Source organism: Hippoglossus hippoglossus, chromosome 1 (assembly GCF_009819705.1).
Source record: "Hippoglossus hippoglossus isolate fHipHip1 chromosome 1, fHipHip1.pri, whole genome shotgun sequence".
NCBI classification, from domain to species: domain Eukaryota; kingdom Metazoa; phylum Chordata; class Actinopteri; order Pleuronectiformes; family Pleuronectidae; genus Hippoglossus; species Hippoglossus hippoglossus.
In genome coordinates, this window is record NC_047151.1 from 4,766,326 (window position 1) to 4,784,407 (window position 18,082).

At 44.7% G+C, this 18,082-nt stretch overlaps 1 protein-coding gene across 1 annotated transcript; it reads right to left on the reverse strand.

The window, feature by feature from the left end:
• Positions 1-970: 970 nt before the first annotated feature.
• Positions 971-17,750, reverse strand: LOC117760683 (high affinity choline transporter 1-like). The gene is given in 9 exon segments (XM_034583913.1): positions 971-1,797; positions 1,974-2,191; positions 8,838-8,991; positions 13,573-13,671; positions 13,673-13,717; positions 14,852-15,000; positions 15,099-15,254; positions 15,554-15,667; positions 17,494-17,750. Coding segments are annotated over 9 exon segments (1,683 nt in total). The 5' UTR covers positions 17,678-17,750; the 3' UTR covers positions 971-1,233.
• Positions 17,751-18,082: the final 332 nt, after the last annotated feature.

An 18,082-nucleotide genomic window follows, 5' to 3' on the forward strand; every position in this document is an offset into this window, starting at 1 on the left:
GTTGGTAGACATGCCAGATACCCACATTAACCTGTAGAAGCACTAACAAAGTGGAATTTGCATGCTATGTCCCCTTTAAAGCAACAAACACATACGTTTTACAGGAAGTGGGCTACTTAAAAAAAACACTCACGTGTTCTTGCTCTATGTGAAAGAAACACTCGTCGGGTAATCTGCCATTTCTTTAAAAATGTATCAGTGGGGCATCCCTGTTTTGAGCCATGTTTAGAGACAGCCACAGTAGTGCATGTATTGGGGAGTTTACCTCCACCCGAGACCTGATGATATGATAGCCGGAAATGCAATACTATATTTCTGATGAGAAAGCAATATGCTTCCGTACCTGTCAGTTACTAGGCTGCTGGAGGTAGCTGGGAGAGCACCTTTACCTGGACCAGAGGATCATCATCACTGATTCATCCTCTGGTACAAAAGGCAGCAGTAGAGCTTCCTCAGAGAGACACACAGAGGAACACGGACACACAACAGACACTCAGAGACTCATGAGAGACAGAGCCGTGCTAAACTGTAAAGCTATATGCCAGCAGAAAGTGATGGATTTATGTTGTGTTTAAGTATATGTTTGCTCCTGGTCTCTAAATAAAAAGCTGAAGAGCGAATGGTTCGTCTCTGGCTGCTGTGATGAGACCCCGGTGGCAATGTCCTTTGCCACAGCTACTAACAACAAATGTTTGACAATAAAGAATTTATATTTTGTAAACTCTTTAGAACAAGGAACAATTTTCAATTTATACTCGATTATGTGTCTTTGAATCAAAGCTGTAGAGCTTCATTTAGGTATGAAACTAAACAAATTATTGTGATTTAATTCACTATTAATTTAGACTGGGGTTACACTAGGTTATTTATGGGGAATACTGGAAATAAAATTATTGATGTAATTGGTAATTTGGACAAAATATGTTTATTCACAAAATTGCTGCAAGTACATTGCATGGAATGCTGGTAGACACTTTGAGAGAACCGTGTTTTTAACCTGTGTTGTGAATTAACAAACAATTACAAACATAACTTGTCCCCCCCCCCCCCCCCCCCCCAAAAAAAAATACAACATCCAGAGAAAGAAAAGGAACTTATTTAAGAATGTAAAATGTTTATCAACACCTGAGGAACAACTAGGAACTAACTTCAGCGACTTTAACTTTATCTAAATATACAGTTATTAAGAAAATAAAATGCTGGCCAGCAACTTAAGAAAGGGGGAAAAAAAGGTTATGTTCCATTCTGCAAAATTGGTTGTAAGACAACTCCATTACTGTCGTTGTCACACTCACCATCACTTCCAGCTTCTTCTTGGAGATTCTGAGTGACAGCGTCCGCTGATGATATAGCAGTGTTACATTTTACTTTAAAAATGTCCCAACTTTCAGGCAACAGGCTGTGGTTGAACATGAACAAAGAAAGCACAGAAAAGACTAAGATGGTTAACAGGGTGCACAGCATGGAGAATGTTCTGACCGGGAACATTTGGACGTAGATGCCATCTTCCAGAGTGCAACCAGGAAGATGAAGAACAACAGGGAGACCTACAGTGTTCTCTCCCACCAGAATCCTCACAATCAGCCCTGTAACATAACCCACTGCGGCGCCATAAGCATTTGTCACTTCAAAGAAGAGCACGCAGACCAGATGGGGGAATATAAGTGTGTAGGAAACGTCTGCTCCAAGAATCCAGAGGATCAGGGGGCTGTTGGTGAAGAATGTTAAAGATGTCCCAACGACACCCACAACAACCACTGTGATCCGAATCACCCATTGCATTTCACAGTCTGAAGCCTGGGGACAAAAGGAGACACTTTATTATTCATTCATGCACCTGTGCTTTCAAAAATGCTTTTATGTGATCTGTTTTTTAGTTTCCAATGAACGAAAGGTCAAGGACAGCCCGAGCTCACATCTTTAGAGACACACTGTGCCACCGAGCTGCCAACATCAACATCTTTACTCCTCACCTGTTGGCGCAGGATGTTCTTGTAGATGTTTGTTGAGAACACTGAAGTTGCGGATAACAGGGCTGAGTCTGTTGACGACATGACCGCAGCAGCCACAGCTCCAATTCCAATGATGGAGATGTAGGATGGAGTGAGAAATTGTAGAGTCAGGGGAAGGATAAATGTTTGCTCACCACGTATGTATGGAGATGGAGAGCCATACTGTGTCAGGTTCCAGTCTGGACAAGAGAATCAACCGTAAGCATTTTGTAAAGATTTCCTCAGCAGAATATTATTTCCGTACAGCACTCTAACAGAATTCTTGGCTCTATTCTGTTATCAAATGATTTTGCGATTTCACTTTAGCAAGTAAAGGAATTATAACCATTTTATGTTATCACATTAATTAAAGTTCTGTAGTTTTATACTTGTAATACATGTTTTGGCCCACTAGGGGCAATGGAAGCTGTAAAAACAACAATTATATACTAGGACCTAGATTAAGTTGTTATGGCAAATGTAAGAATTATTTCACATCCTTCCAGCAGAAACCTGGCATCATTGCATTTCATTCAGTTATAATTTTGATTATATTATATTTAAACTTGTGGGGTAAAACATCTAGGGTAAAACACTAAAAACACAGACCACTAAACATAAAACAACATAAAAAAGATAATCAAAAGATTCTTGGTCCAGCTCTGCATCAAAATTTAATCGGGGTTTCTGGTCCGACCCTTACAACATCCTTTCATCAAGATCCATGGAAATCTGTTAAGTTGTTTCTGGGTCATCTTGCTGACAAGCAAATGTACATCGTTGAAAACATAATCTCCTCGGCCAAAGTAACTGCAGATCCAGACATGCATTAGAGTTTAAATATAATTTAAAACTATTTTTAACCTATTACAGTGCAGTTTAAAAGTCTTCAGACTTGAACAAAAAAGGCCTGCCTCACCTTACCCCACAGACAGAGCACATGTAGCTTAATGTGAAACAATCCTTGACAAGGTTTTCAATACCTGAATGTTGTAACAACTGTTGTATACAAAGGAAGAAGAAGAAGAAGAAGAAGAAGAAGAAGAAGACTTGACTTTTGAATAACTTTAATTATGACACATTTGTCAAGTAAAACCTAATTATTCAACTATGTGAACAGAAAAGGATAACTCCTTTCATGCACACACACACATCATACACCAACACTAGAGTTAAAATATTTTCTGCTAAAAATTTTAAACCAGAGACTGGCTGTCCCCCAGTGAGCACAGGACCTGTCCAACACCCCACACAGCCCTGAAACCCTCCAAATTGTCCGTCAGTGTGAAATACGCATGTTCGATCTTCAGCCGAGCTGCCACCAAACCCCTCAGACAGCGCAGTGGATCAGTCCAGCCTCCCCCAGCCATTTTGTTCTTCCGACTTATCCAAGTCGCTATCTTTGCATTTGCAAAGAGAAAATTCATTAAAACCATAGTGGGTTTTTCCCTGCTGTGTACCCGGGTCCAAAAACAAAGAGTGGCATAGAGAAAACCTCTCTCAAACCCCCCACCCACTCCCGCAGCTGTTCAAAAGTGCCCGCTAATCAGGGACAGGACACTACTAGGTGTTCTAGGGTCTCTGGCAGTGAGCAGAAAGGACACCCCCCCTCAGTGCTTGGGTCCAGGTGAGCTCTGTATCTGTTTGTAGCTAGAGCTCCATGTATAATCCTCCATTGGATGTCTGCCATCCGTTTCTCCACAGGAGGTTTATACAGGACCCGCCAACTGCCACTAGGGGAAGAGTCTGAGCCAAAAAAACTCAGTCCATCTCGACTCCCTGACTCCTGCAAGAGAGCGGCGGTTCAGGACCTTCACACAGCTGCAGTACAGCTGTTTCCCTCCAGAGGTGTTGAAAGTGCCCAGTGCTGGAGTCCTGAGGGTTAGCAGTCGGCCGCTCTCTTCTCTCCACTCCCCCACAGCAGGACTCACATTCAGGATAGGAAACCTGTACTCCTGTATTTTTGTCCACTGGTCAGCCTGACTTTGGCTCTGGGCGAAGGTCCGAAGAGGCTGGGGCAGTGACTGCCACACCTCGTCCACGAGGCTCTGCAGCACTCTGGTGGATCTTATCCCCGTCACCTCCGCCAGCCTCTCAAGTGACGTCCGTGTCAGGTGGCCCAGCTTTACTATACCTGCCTCCCTGAACTTGTTCTTTACCGTAGTTGACGTTAGGACCGAGTCGGCCAGGAACCCATTGTCAAACAGTGGCTCCTCAAAGAGCCACATCCCAGGCGTGGGGTCAGGAGGCCTAGTGAAGCTGAGAGTCCTCCAGGCATCTATCACCGAGGTATAATAACAACTGAGTCCAGTCAGTTTGTGCTGAGGAGAGTTCATTAGGAACAGCTGCTTATCATACCCGAGGCCCCCGGCTCTCCAGAGCAGCAGGCGTGCCACAGCCGACCAACACAGTGAGGAGCCGTACAGCAGCCTCTGGGCTGCCTGCAGTCTAAAAGCAGCAGTCCTGGAGATGATGTCCGTTAATCCATGGCCCCCCTCTGCCACAGGGAGGTACAGAACGGACGCCCGCACCCAGTGATGACCTGACCAAAAGAAGTCCACCAGCAGCCTCTGCAGTTGTTCCATGAGTCCCGGTGGAGGAGTAAGCACCTGGAGTCTGTGCCACAGGGATGCTGCAACCAGGTTATTGATTATCAGAGTTGTTCCCCTGTAGGACAGCTGGGGTAGCAACCATTTCCATTTAGACAACTTTGCTTGCACTCCCTCCCAGTTCTGCCTCTCTATTTCTTTACTGTCTAGATGCAATCCGAGGACTTTTAACCCCTTATTCCCCATGTCAGGTTCCCAGGGAGACGGGGTATTCTCCCTGCGTCCCACTGACCAATCACACAGGCCCCACTCTTTTCCCAGTTCACCTTTGCTGTCGTAGCCTTCCCATATAATGCCAGACTGCCCTCTAATTCCTGGATGTCCCCCTGACCTTGGACAAGGACGTTTACGTCGTCAGCATAAGCTGATACTATTATAGGGGGGCTGTGAGCCAGCTCAGGCAGACGCAGGCCTTTCAGCCAAGCCCTGAGCCGACACAGGAGAGGTTCGATGGCCACGCTGTACAGCTGGCCTGAGATGGGGCATCCCTGCCTGATCCCTCTTTTGACTGGTACAGGTCTGCTCAGCCCTCCCCCACCTTCACAACACAACACGTATCATTATATAATAATTTCACCCAGGACAGAAAGTGCTCCCCGACACCAAAAGCCTGCAGTGTGGCAAACAGGAATGACAGGAGGGATATGACAGCCCGTCTGCAGGAGGCTGGAAGAAGTCCTTTCCCAAACGACTCCTTCAATACATCCAGCAGGTCCTGTCCCATAAAATTCCAGAAATGCTGTAAAACATCTGCCGGTAATCCGTCCAACCCTGGTGCCTTGCCTGCAGCCATCTGTGACACTGCAGTGGTCAGCTCCTCCAGAGTGATGTCGGAGCTCAGGGTGTCTCGTTCACCTTGACTCAGCTGTGGGAGGTCCTGCAGCAAATCGGCAACAGCTTCCCCGTCACATTCCTCTGCCCCAAACAGGTCGGTATAGAAATCCACTGCGTGCCTCCTCATCTCGGCTGGTTCCGATGTTAGATTCCCACCCGGCAGCCGGAGACACACCATCTGCTTCCCCTGGGCCACGGATCTCTCCAGGTTAAAAAAGAAGGTGGTAGGTGCATCTATGTCTCTTAATTGTTGGAAACGAGCTCGGACCAGAGCTCCTTTGGCCTTCTCCTGGAGAAAGGAGTTCAGTTGTTGCCTTTTCACTAGTAATTGCTCCGTGTTAGTAGATACACTCTCCAGCTCCTTTATATCTGCCTCTAGCTGCTCCATTGCTCTTTTAATGTTTTCTGTAGAGTAGGAGGTGTACTGCTGGCAGAAGACCCTGATTTGACCCTTGCCGACCTCCCACCACTGACTCAGGGAGGGAAACGACTCTTTCTTGGATCCCCAGTTGGCCCAGAACAGTTTAAAATTCCCACAGAAATTAAAATCGTTTAAGAGCTTAACATTAAAATGCCAGAAGGATCCAGGCTTTCTAGCAGGAGATAAAAGCAGCTCTACTGAAACTAAATGATGGTCTGTGAAACCAACCGGGTGGATTTGACAGTTTGTCACACGGGTGATAAAAGGAGCGGATATGTAAAATCTGTCCAGCCGGGCAGCACTGACCCTGCCGTCTGTTATTTTGATCCAGGTATACTGCCTGGTTGAAGGATGTTTCCTCCTCCACGCGTCCACTAGATCTGCCTCTTTGACCGTCTGGCCCAGAAAAGAGGACTGAGGATGGAGCTCCTGTCCTGTTCTGTCTAAAGTGACGTCCGTGCAGCAGTTCCAATCCCCCCCCATTATTACACACTCCCCTTGACCAACACTACCCAACTTGTTTTTTAATACTGTAAAAAGAGTAACCCGTTCAGGACCTTGGTTTTGTGCATACACGTTGATCAAATTAAAAATAATATTGTGTATTTCCACTCTTATAGTCAGAAACCTGCCTGCCACGATCTCTGTGCTGGATAAAATTTTCATATTTAAAGAGTGAGAAAATAAAACAGCGACTCCAGCGCTCAGGTTAGAGCCATGGCTGAGTACGTGCTGCCCCCCCCCCACCATACTCCCCAGTCTGTCTCATTCAGGCAATCACTGTGGGTCTCCTGTAAAAAGAGAACATCCAGCTTTTTCTCTTTAAAAAGTTCTGATACTAAAAACCTCTTGTGAGCACTTCTACCCCCGTTCATATTTAGTGAAGCTGCCCTTAATGCCATGTGAGGATGAAGAATACAGCGTAAAAAGACAAGCAGGTATACACAACAGATAGAAAACACCCAGTGTTGAATGATCATGGTCAATTTTATTTACAACTTTTCATTCTCTTAGATCTTACATTACATGAGAGACCTTTCCTTGCCGCAGTCACGTGCTTCCTGAGCCTGTACCTTCTCTTCCCATCCAGGAGGTCGGTCCCTACCACTTTCTGGAGGGTGCTCACTGTCTGGATGAACTTTTTTATATCTGGGAAGTAATCAGTTACCTCCACTGATCTGCCAAAGGAGTCATCAAGAAACTCGTTCAACTCCTTTAACGAATATAAATCAGTGCTTAGGGAGACGCTGTCTGTTACAGAAACATTATCAGATTCGTATTCTTCCTCGACGTCCATCTCACTGACCTGACTGCTGTCTATTTCAGCCTGTACCGGCTCTGCCTGCTGTGCAGGACCCCCCTGCGTCTCCTGCTCCACGTTGGCAAAACTCACCTTTTCTATTGCTACCCGTTTATCACTTCTCTTCTCCACCCTTACCAAGGACTCAGTCCCCCTCAACTCGGCCTCTGAGACAGGCCCAGCCGAGGAAACCTCTGAGCCCCCGGCAGCAGCCGGACCCCCAGCACCCGGACCCATCGCAGCCGGCCCGGCAGCCGCCGGACCCGCCACCGCCGGACCCCCAGCACCCGGACCCGCCGCAGCCGGCCCGGCAGCCGCCGGACCCCTAGCACCCGGACCCACCGCAGCAGGCCCGGCAGCCGCCGGACCCGCCACCGCCGGACCCCCAGCACCCGGACTCGCCACCACCGGACCCCCAGCACCCGGACCCGCCACCGCCGGACCCCCAGCACCCGGACCCGCCACCGCCGGACCCCCAGCACCCGGACCCGCCACCGCCGGACCCCCAGCACCCGGACCCGCCACCTCCGTACCCCCAGCACCCGGACCCGCCACCGCCGGACCCCCAGCACCCGGACTCGCCACCACCGGACCCCCAGCACCCGGACCCGCCACCGCCGGACCCCCAGCACCCGGACTCGCCACCACCGTACCCCCAGCACCCGGACCCGCCACCACCGGACCCCCAGCACCCGGACCCGCCACCGCCGGACCCCCAGCACCCGGACTCGCCACCACCGGACCCACCGCAGCCGGACCAGCAGCCTCAGAGGACGCAGCAGAACCGGCCGACCGTCCCCACGCAGGCTTAGTCACCCCGGCGCTGCCCTCCCCTCCTTCCGCCCCAGCGCCCCCCGCCCGTCTTCCGTGCGGGCACGTAACTTTTTTATGTCCCACGTCTCCACATTGAAAACATTTCATGCTTCCTGAGCTCGCGTACACCATATAAAACTGCTCCTCATGTCGAACCCGGAAAGACACGTCCAGTGTCTGAGACTCAGCGTCCAGAAACATAAACACTTGTCTCCGCAGAGACTGGACATGTTTCAGCTTCGGGTCTCTACATCCCAGACCCACCGCCCGGAACCCACTCGCAAACCTCCCGAAACGCCTCAGCTCTCGCTCCAGAGCTTCATTGGGGATGGAAGGAGGGACTCCGGACACGGTGATCCGGGTAGAAGCTACCGCTAGCGGGGGAACCTGAAGAAACTCCTCCTCTACTGTTACCCCGCTTTCAATGAGCTCAGTTACAGAGTCCGGATCTTTAAAGAATATCACCAGCGCTTTATTCATGCGGGAAGCGTAGGAGATGTTCCCGTGTCCTACCTGCTCCACTGTGGAGCTGAGCTGTGGCACCAGCCTGACGCCATGTCTCAGGGACATCGGCGGCGTCCCTGGGGACGCCATCCCCGCCACGAGACACGGAAAACACACAGAAAACTACACTAAACGTACACAAACACCACAAAACAATGATCATACAATAAACACACAGTAAGATAACTGCAAAAGTTTGATCACACTTCCCTTCACCTTCGCTCTTCACCACTACACTTCCACCATAGAAGAAGAAGAAGAAGAAGAGGAAGAAGAGCCCCTAGGGTTGCTTCAGATACATGGGGGAATAGGGGATATAGGAGAAAGACAGAAGGATGATTGAACAAATTTCCAATAACTCCCACCTGTGGAGGCAGCGACAGCCCCAACCAAGACAGGGGGGATTCCAAGTATGGCGATGATGAGGGCAGCAGCATAGCAGGTAAACTGGGCCGTACGTGATGAGGAGGCAGACAGCACCCTCTGCTGGAAGCACTGAAATGAAACACTGCCAAGACCCTAGAAGCAGAGGGAGAGGAGGAAGCTGCACGATGAGGATGTGGAAAGATGAAATGAAAAGACAAACTGATAACAGCCTTTCTCTGAGAAAGACTGAGGAGATATATCAGTCAAGTTGAAGAATAAACGAGGCTGTAAAGATTTCTACCACTGCTCGGATGTATAATATTTGCTCCCTGTGATCCATTTATTCCCTCTATACTGAGAGACACAGTCAACACTTAGGTCTGAATAACATTGATCACCTTAGTTACATTGTGTGAAGTGCGGGAGGAAAGCAGAGCGACCGCAGACTGACTCAGGAGTCAGACCACAGACCTCAGCTGTGTGAGCCAACAGTTCAACCACTGAACCACTGCTTCGTTCCACATTTCAAGTTGCACAAAGAACAGTAAATACAGGCTAATATCAACATGTTAGCCAACTAATGCTAAGCTAACATTACCTTTTGATTGTACAGCAATAATCAGTGTTGCCTGTTCTCTCCTCCACTTGTACTTCAGGTCGAACTGGATGACAAATCGGTTTCTATTGTTACGCTCTACAATATGCTAATGTTACAGCAGATAAATAGTAACATAGCATTGCTATTATATAATATATCATCTGATTATTATTGTTACACTTGCAGGCTTTTACTGTTGTTGAGCAGGGGCTCATCTTAAAGTGTAGGATATATTGTAAAGAATATATATAGTATACTGTATATAACAGTAACTAATGATAATTTTCATTATGGATGAAAATGCTGATTATTTTCTCCATTAATTGATTGTTTGGTTTCAAACAGTCCAAACTTCAAAATTACATAAACATTAAAATTATTAAAAGTAAAATCTGTCAAAAGCAATAATCTTTTACATTATTACATTTTATTTTTATTTAGCTCACGCTATTATCCAAAGCGACTGACAATAACTGCATTCAACCATGAGGGTACAAACCAACAAGAACAATAAGAATCAAGAAAAGTACAATTTTCTTCAAGAAACCCAAATTACAAAATCTTGCTCTTACAAATTGTTTTTAAAAAACCTTTAAAGATCTCTGTAAATATGACGCAGCTATGTAACTTTTACTGAGCAACAGCGCCCTCTGCAGCCACACCTGGTGATGAATTCTATTTGACCTTGTATGAGCGATGAAGGACTTTCATGTAGACCAAATACAAAGTCTATAAATCTGTTGACTAAATCTCTAACTGTGTTGTCCCACTGTACTGAAACACAACTGAAAGGTAGCTATTTCTCATGAATGTGAAGATCTATATGTATTTGGTGGGATATATATCAGTGGGAGGAGGCCAGAGTACCTGATAACAACTCCATACAGAAAGACTGCAGCCTCTTGCCACCACACCACCAGGTTGCCCTTATGATAATCCAGTAGTAAGAGCCAATACAAAAATGTTCAATATTACCACGATTTAATTTTGATCCACTGTTTGTCCTTTGGGTGTCGCTGTGCCACTGTTTCTGGCTCAGGTGTAAATATGGGAGGAAGTGACTGCTTATCAGGTGTTTGACCCGGAAGGGCAAATGTTTTTTGACCTCTTTGGCACTGAATTGTTTGTTGTGCTGCAATCTGACTTTTTGGATCGATGAAATGGACTTTATAGACAAGTGCTTAGTGAGAGAGAGAGATTTAAATGGACTTTTATACTGCAAACCAAGGACGGCGTTTGGTCTTGGTACTGGACCCTCTTCAGTTTGCCTACAGGCCAAATAGGTCGACTGCAGATGCCATCTCCCTCACCCTTCACACTGCCCTCTCCCACCTGGACCAGAGGGACACATATGTGAGAATGCTGTTCATTGACTACAGTTCAGCATTCAATACCATCGTGCCCCTGAAGCTCGTCACCAAGCTCAGAGACCTTGGGCTCAACATCGCCCTCTGTGACTGGATTCTGAACTTCCTGACGGGCAGACCACAGGCGGTGCGGATAGGCAGCACCACATCCTCCACCCTGACTCTAAACACCGGTGCCCCCCAGGGCTGTGTGCTCAGTCCTCTCCTGTACTCCCTGTTCACGCATGACTGCGTGGCCACCCACAGCTCCAACACCATCGTTAAGTTTGCTGATGACACGACCGTCATAGGCCTGATCACCGGCAACGATGAGAAGGCCTACAGAGAGGAGGTCAGAGCCCTGACATCTTGGTGCCAGGACAACAACCTCCATCTCAACGTCAGCAAAACAAAGGAGCTGATCGAGGACTACAGGAAGAGACAAGGAGTAGAACACGCCCCCCTCTCCATCAACAGGACTACGGTGGAGCGAGTCAGCAGCTTCAGGTTCCTTGGGGTCCACATCAGTGATGACCTGACCTGGACCAACCACACAGACTCCATCAGGAAGACAGCCAGACAGCGGCTCTTCTTCCTCCGCAGGCTGCGGAGGCTCAACATGGATGCCAGGATTCTCTGCAACTTCTACAGGTGCACCATAGAGAGCACCCTGACTGGTTGCATCACCGCCTGGTACGGCAGCTGCACCGCCCTCAACCGTAAGGCTTTACAGAGGGTGGTGAAGTCTGCCCAGCACATCACCAGGACGGAGCTACCATCCATGGAGGACCTCTACACCCAGCGGTGTAGGAAGAAGGCCAACCGGATCATCAAAGATCCCTATCACCCCAGCCATAAACTGTTCTGCCTGCTGCCGTCTGGCCGACGGTACCGCAGCATCCGGGCCCGCACCACCAGGCTCAGAGACAGTTTCATCCCCCAGGCCATAAGACTTTTAAACTCCTCCAATTTGTCATAACTCTGCACCTTAGCATATTTGCACTATTGTTTTTCTTTTTTCTTTAGGTGTATATATATATTTTAGATATGTATATTTTATTTTAAATTTTGATTGAGCATTGTTATAAGAGAGCCTGTGACCCAAGCATTTCATTGCAAGCAACTGCTTAATGTTATCGTTGTGCATATGACAATAAACTCTTGAATCTTGAATCCCACAGCTCCAGCATTGAATCCCACAGCTCCAGCATCCAAGTGAAAGTGCAGGTTACGTCAACCAGGTTACTCCAGGGTTAGCCACCTCAGTAGCTGCAGTGTCAGACTCAGCTCCTTTAACACCAGTACTTTTACTTTTGGTACTTTTAGTATATTTTATGCTTATATTTGAGAGATTTAGACCACAGAGAGCATATCAATATTATGATAATGATATGTCTGCTTCAGGAATACTTCTTCCACCACTAACTTTAGCCAGCTAAACGTTTTCAGTCTTAATCCTGTTCGATCTTCTGTCTCTGTTCCTATATCTGCCTTGAAGACCACCCACCTGCCCTCTAACTATCACCCACCTGCTTGTGCTCTTTGGTCCTGTTTGCTTGTTTAGACTACTCCCACATTGACAACTGTAAGACTGCCAACTCGGCACTGGTTGCAGTAAACAAGGCTGTCTGGGTTTGTCATGCCTGAGCTCAAACTCTGATGAGCAATTACAGCTACAGTTCTAACTGCAGAGGTCGGACAATAGGCCCAGTCGACTTGGGCAATTTAAATTGCAAATTCCCTTTCAAATGTCTTCGACATATTCAGGGTGGCACTGTGGCTCATGGGTTAAGATGCAAACCATTAACTGCAGCATTTCAGGTATGATGACTCCAATGGTCTCTGGTCACATACTGTTATCTTGTATTTAATTACCTTCATGTATTAAATTTGTTTTGCTTTGTGCCATTGTTCAGTTTCCAGACTATTTTACTCATCACCTGCTTTTAGTTATATACTTGGGCCTTAACGTATTTATACTTGTAGCTATATTTACAGTCTGTTTGCTGGACAGTCTTAGTTCTCCTTGCCATGATTTATGTCTTAGTTGTTTGCTACTATATGACCTCTGCCTACGATTTAGTTCTGATGGTTATAGTTAGGGTAATGGGCTGCCAAATGCATTATGCCAATGTGTGTCCTCACTAAGAGAGAAGTACAAGAATGTGTGTGTGTGTGTGTGTGTGTGTGTGTGTGTGTGTGTGTGTGTGTGTGTGTGTGTGGGGGGGGGGGGGGGGGGGGGGGGGTGTCACAAGAATGCACACAGTGAAATTAGTATCTACCAAGTTTCTGCCTGCCCTCTGAGGACGCTTAAAACTTAATCGATGTTTTTAACGGCCAGCAGCAGCTGCAGATGCTCAGTCTGACTGACGGTCAATTTGTTTGTGTTTGAGAGAGAGAGAGAGAGAGACCACAGTGGGGCAAAGAGCGCTGCACACAGCTCTACAAAGACACAACGACACAAAAGACAAAGCTAGAGATTGTTGATGTCGTGTAAAAAACATTTTGGTTCATTATGAATCTGTAGTGGGACAAATATTTTCATATTGTGTCCCGGTGTTGTATATACAGTACAATGTGTGTGTGCAGGCTATCCGTTGCCCCTCCGATGCTTTTCATTTTAAACTGAACTTTCTGTGATATCACACCAAATGCAGCCCTGACAGTTGGTATTTCTGTCCAGTAGCTGTCATCTGAGCTTGGTGATGGAACCAGAAAGAATAAATATACTTGCCTAAGAAGAGTGAGGTCCTGTAAGTCAATGTATGCTATTGATGATTCAATATTTACCAGCAATAGGAAGTCATCAATCCACTTCCAGACTTTGTCGTGTTCCAGAGAGCCAACCCAGGGTTCTTGAAATGTGTTGTTGATAGCAGTCTGTAAAAATGTTTGTTGATGTGGGGTTGACCAGGAGGAAGGGGACGCACAGCCACTGCAAACAGATACTGACATCAGAATTATGACCTTAGCACAACAAGTTAGTTATTTTGTCGGATGGTAAACTATAAATATGACCATTAAACATTCATGATGCATCTTTTTTTCCTTTTCACTGATAGGTTCTTTGTGTTCATGTATGTCTCCATACTGCTCATTGCTGTTCAGATTTTTTTTTGCCCGTTTGCCCATTTTCCCATTTGCCCTTCAACAGTCAACAGTGGAGACAGAAAATAGGTGAAGAATGCTGGAGCTACAAACACACAACAAAAAGGTTGCGAGATGGAATAAACTCAGGGTCTTAAAAATTATATGGTATATTTCTTATGGAGACTTTCCAGGATACAGGTAATTGTTTTTGTTTTTTGTGATGTGTGCTTCCAGTAAATTTACACTTGGCCTCTTACATCATCAAATCTATCTCAACATATTTTGGCTGCTTCCGTATCAGACTGTGTATTTTATCTTGCTGTTCACAACTTCTTCTACTCAGCTGAGAGTCAATTCTGCTTTTGACCTCAATTTCTTTTAGTAAATGAAGACTTGTTCAATTCAAACTAAAGACTGGGTGGATATTTTTGTTCATTATTCAAATTAAAGGTCCAAATAGACAATTATAAGAGCTAAAATAAAATAAAAGTTTTTGGTTTTACTAAACTGCAAGGAATAATTAGGCCATTACTGAGATCAAAAAGAAAAAACAAAAGTTAGGGTTTGGGACTAACTCCTAACCCTTTTATTTCTTCCTTTTTTTTTTAACCTTAATCATTTAATTATTAAATATTTATTATAATCATGGCCAAAATATCCTCCTTAAAAGAAATAAGGTTATTTGAAAGAGTTAACGGGTTAGGGTTAAATAACGGTTGGTGAATAAACTGTAACCCTAACTCTGTGAGAAAAAACACTGACTGACTGTTGCTTTGAAACGTTGGTTCCATGAGAAAATAATTTTTTTTACACATACTTACTCGAAACCAATAGAAAACTTCTTACGGACTTTTGATGGCACTGCTAACATACTGTATACATCTAACATATAAATTGAGCTTTATAGAAGGTGTTAAACTGTGCAAAGCTGTAGAAAATGTATGTCTTAAAAATAAACATGTGCTGAATTGTAACTCACCAAACTGACAAAAACCAGAGAGAGCTGGATGATGTCAGTGTAGGCCACTGAATAGAGGCCTCCTAACAAAGTATAGATAATGGCCACAGCCGATGAGATCCAAACAGAGTAAACATAGGGGAGGTCTAGTATCACACTCATAGTTGCTCCTGTTAGAAAAACCCACAAACACGGATATACAAATATCAATGCTTTACCTTCATCCACATAATGGAAAGTGTGTATTGTATGTATAATGTATGTTTACCTAAACCAAGCAGAGTGCTGGACACCCACAGCACATCCACCAGCAGAGCAGGCAGTACTAGAGCACCACTAAGTAATCTGCCATACCTTATCTGGAATGGGTCCATCATGGTGACATACTTCTTGTCCCTCATTGGCTTGGCAAAGAAAAGACCACCTTTGAAGTGGATGAGATATGAACTATCATTTTTAAGGTGATACCCGAATACATTTTACATTGCATAGTTTTGTCAAGTTTTTTTGAATTTTTTGATTCAATGTGCACTATAGACTGAAAGTTTCACACGGAATCTGAGTCCTGCTGACTAATGAATGCAGTTAAACACATAAGATCATGGTGGAGGTAATGAGTAAATGGTCTGTATCCATACAGAGTACATAGTCATATGAAAACATGCTGTTTATGTCTGGTATCTAGATCACCGCAGCCTGCTGTCTTTATGGTGTATGTCTTACCTAGTATGAAAGACACAGAGTATTGTATCGGCATTAGAGACCATATCAAGCCCATTTTAGGACTGTACACTGCCTCAGCAATCCCCAGGATAAAACCACCTCCGACCCATGTAGCTGCAGAAAAAGAAATATGTGACAAACACACACACACACACACAGTTGGGTTAATATTGCTGAGGTTAGATGTTGACCTTTGACAGTTAAGTGGACCCCAACCATTCTGGTAAGGGGCCTATTCTAATTTACTATTATTATTCATGTTATTTTTATATATGGTTTGGCTGAAATGACTAAAGATCTCAAGTCTTGAAATAAATGACTGAATGGATGTTTTAAAAGGGCGAATCAGTCATAAAGGTGCCATCAATGTAGCTGCAGAAAAAGCAATATGTAACACACACACAAACACACGCACACACAAACACAGTTGGGTAAATATTGCTGAGGTTAGATGTTGACCTTTGACAGTCAAGCTGCCACAAAGTTTCTTGTGCAAACTGGAAAATCAATGATTCATTACACCCTTACAGAACAATCATGAATTAAATGTTGTTTTACAGATTACCGTTGCTTTGCTAGATCAAACACTGGGCTACTGTATCTGTTTATTTGTTTATTATATTCATGGTTGCATGAACAGATATTTCCTGTGCTGATTCTTATTTACTATCAGAAATTGAAAGATAAGGTTGACTTAAGCAATTAAAAAATATTAGTTAAGTCACTGTTTGAAAGCCTGGTAGACTGAAGTGGACCCCAACCATTCTGTGTGATAATCTGTTCAGATCCTGTTTTCTATTGTATTCACTTCCTGTTTTATTTGTTGTCACGGTTCTTGTGTATGATGTCTAGCTTTACTTCCTGTAGGTTTCCCCCACACCTGTACCTTGTTTGTAATTAAGCTTGCCCTATTTATACCCTGTGTTTCCAGTTACCCTCTGCCAGATTGTCATCGTCTCCTTTGTGTGCACATGCTTTCAAGTCTGAATTTCCTGTGTTTGCTTGCCTGGTTTTTGACATGGATTATGGATTATGGATTATGGATTTTGGATTTTGTGCTTTTTCCCTGAATGGACTTGGTTGCTTTCTCTGACTGCCTTCCCGTGTATGACCTCTGGATTGTTTGGTAAAGTTTTATTTTTGAACTTTATTTTTGTCTCCGTTGCTTCCTTCTGCATCTGAGTCCCTGTTTCGTACAGAAGTGTCAGTCATAAAGGTCTACTCTAGCAATCAATCCTATTCTGAGTCTCATCACACAGCCAGCAGATCAGCACAACATCCTGAATATCCATCTATCCCTTGAATCACAAAACCACAGCCCATCACTTGAGTAAAATATAATAGTACAATTAGATTGGTAAAGCCGATCTGCTTCCCAAGAAATTGTCTGGCCATGATGAAATGAACAGTGTCTACAGGTATACTGAATGAACTTGGCCTGTGACTCTGCAGCCTGGCTCCCCTGGCTCCCTTTCTCCTTACATGAAAATACATAGATTTTAATGCTGTGTGCAATGGAAATACACAATGTTTTTCCTTTCTGACTTAACCTACTCTGTTGTACTGATCAACAATAAATAATTTCGTAGATTTACATTATCTGGTTAAATCAGCCGCTATACAAGCCAAGATCACACTTCTATGCTTCCTGACATAACATTATATTTAACAATGTATTAATTTGCTTTTGTTTCTACTGTTTCTCATTTTCTAAGGTTGACAAGATGCTAACAAGACCAGATCTACCTGGGTATGTCAAGGTTAAATAAACAAGGAATACAAATAATATATTAGCACAAGACAAACATTTTCAAACGTAAAATAACGAGATTGTTACCTGATCTCACAAAACATATTCGACAAAATATAACAATTTATGATAGTTTTACCTGCTATCAAATTGGCTAAGATTAGCTTCTGAGTCCCACTGATCAACTTACCAGTCATGGTGAAAATCCCAACCAGCAAGCCGATATTCCTGCCCCCAAGAAGCACCACTTCAGTCCTGTCTCCTTTGCTATTCTTCTCTGCCACCCTGGCCTTTCGGGCGGCCCACATCCCTGTGCCCAGAATAATGATGTAGAAGAACAGCACCGCAACCACACCGGGAATGTTCAGAGCCATGGTGGTCTGCCACTGTGGAGCACACTGACAGGAAGGTCAACTGGTTGGCAAACACATATTGATGCTGCAGGATTAAGTTATCTATAGTTCACCTTGGATGACAATATTGCTAAAGTTTAACCTGCATAAGTTAAAGTTTAGCAAGGCAACCCTAAGAGAAAAATGCATGTGAGGTCAATAAAAATAAATTGTTAAGTAATTCAGATGATCTACTATATTCACCTTTTTGTTTTAAAACAATTTTTTTTATGAATAATATGCTATCATCAGAGGCTGTCAAACGAATAAAATGTTTAATCACGATTAATCACCATTTCTAAATGCCCCAAAAATCCCCATTTTCTATGTATATTGTTGTGGGAATGGAAAGATAAATGACAGAAAGAGGATATATACATTTAACAT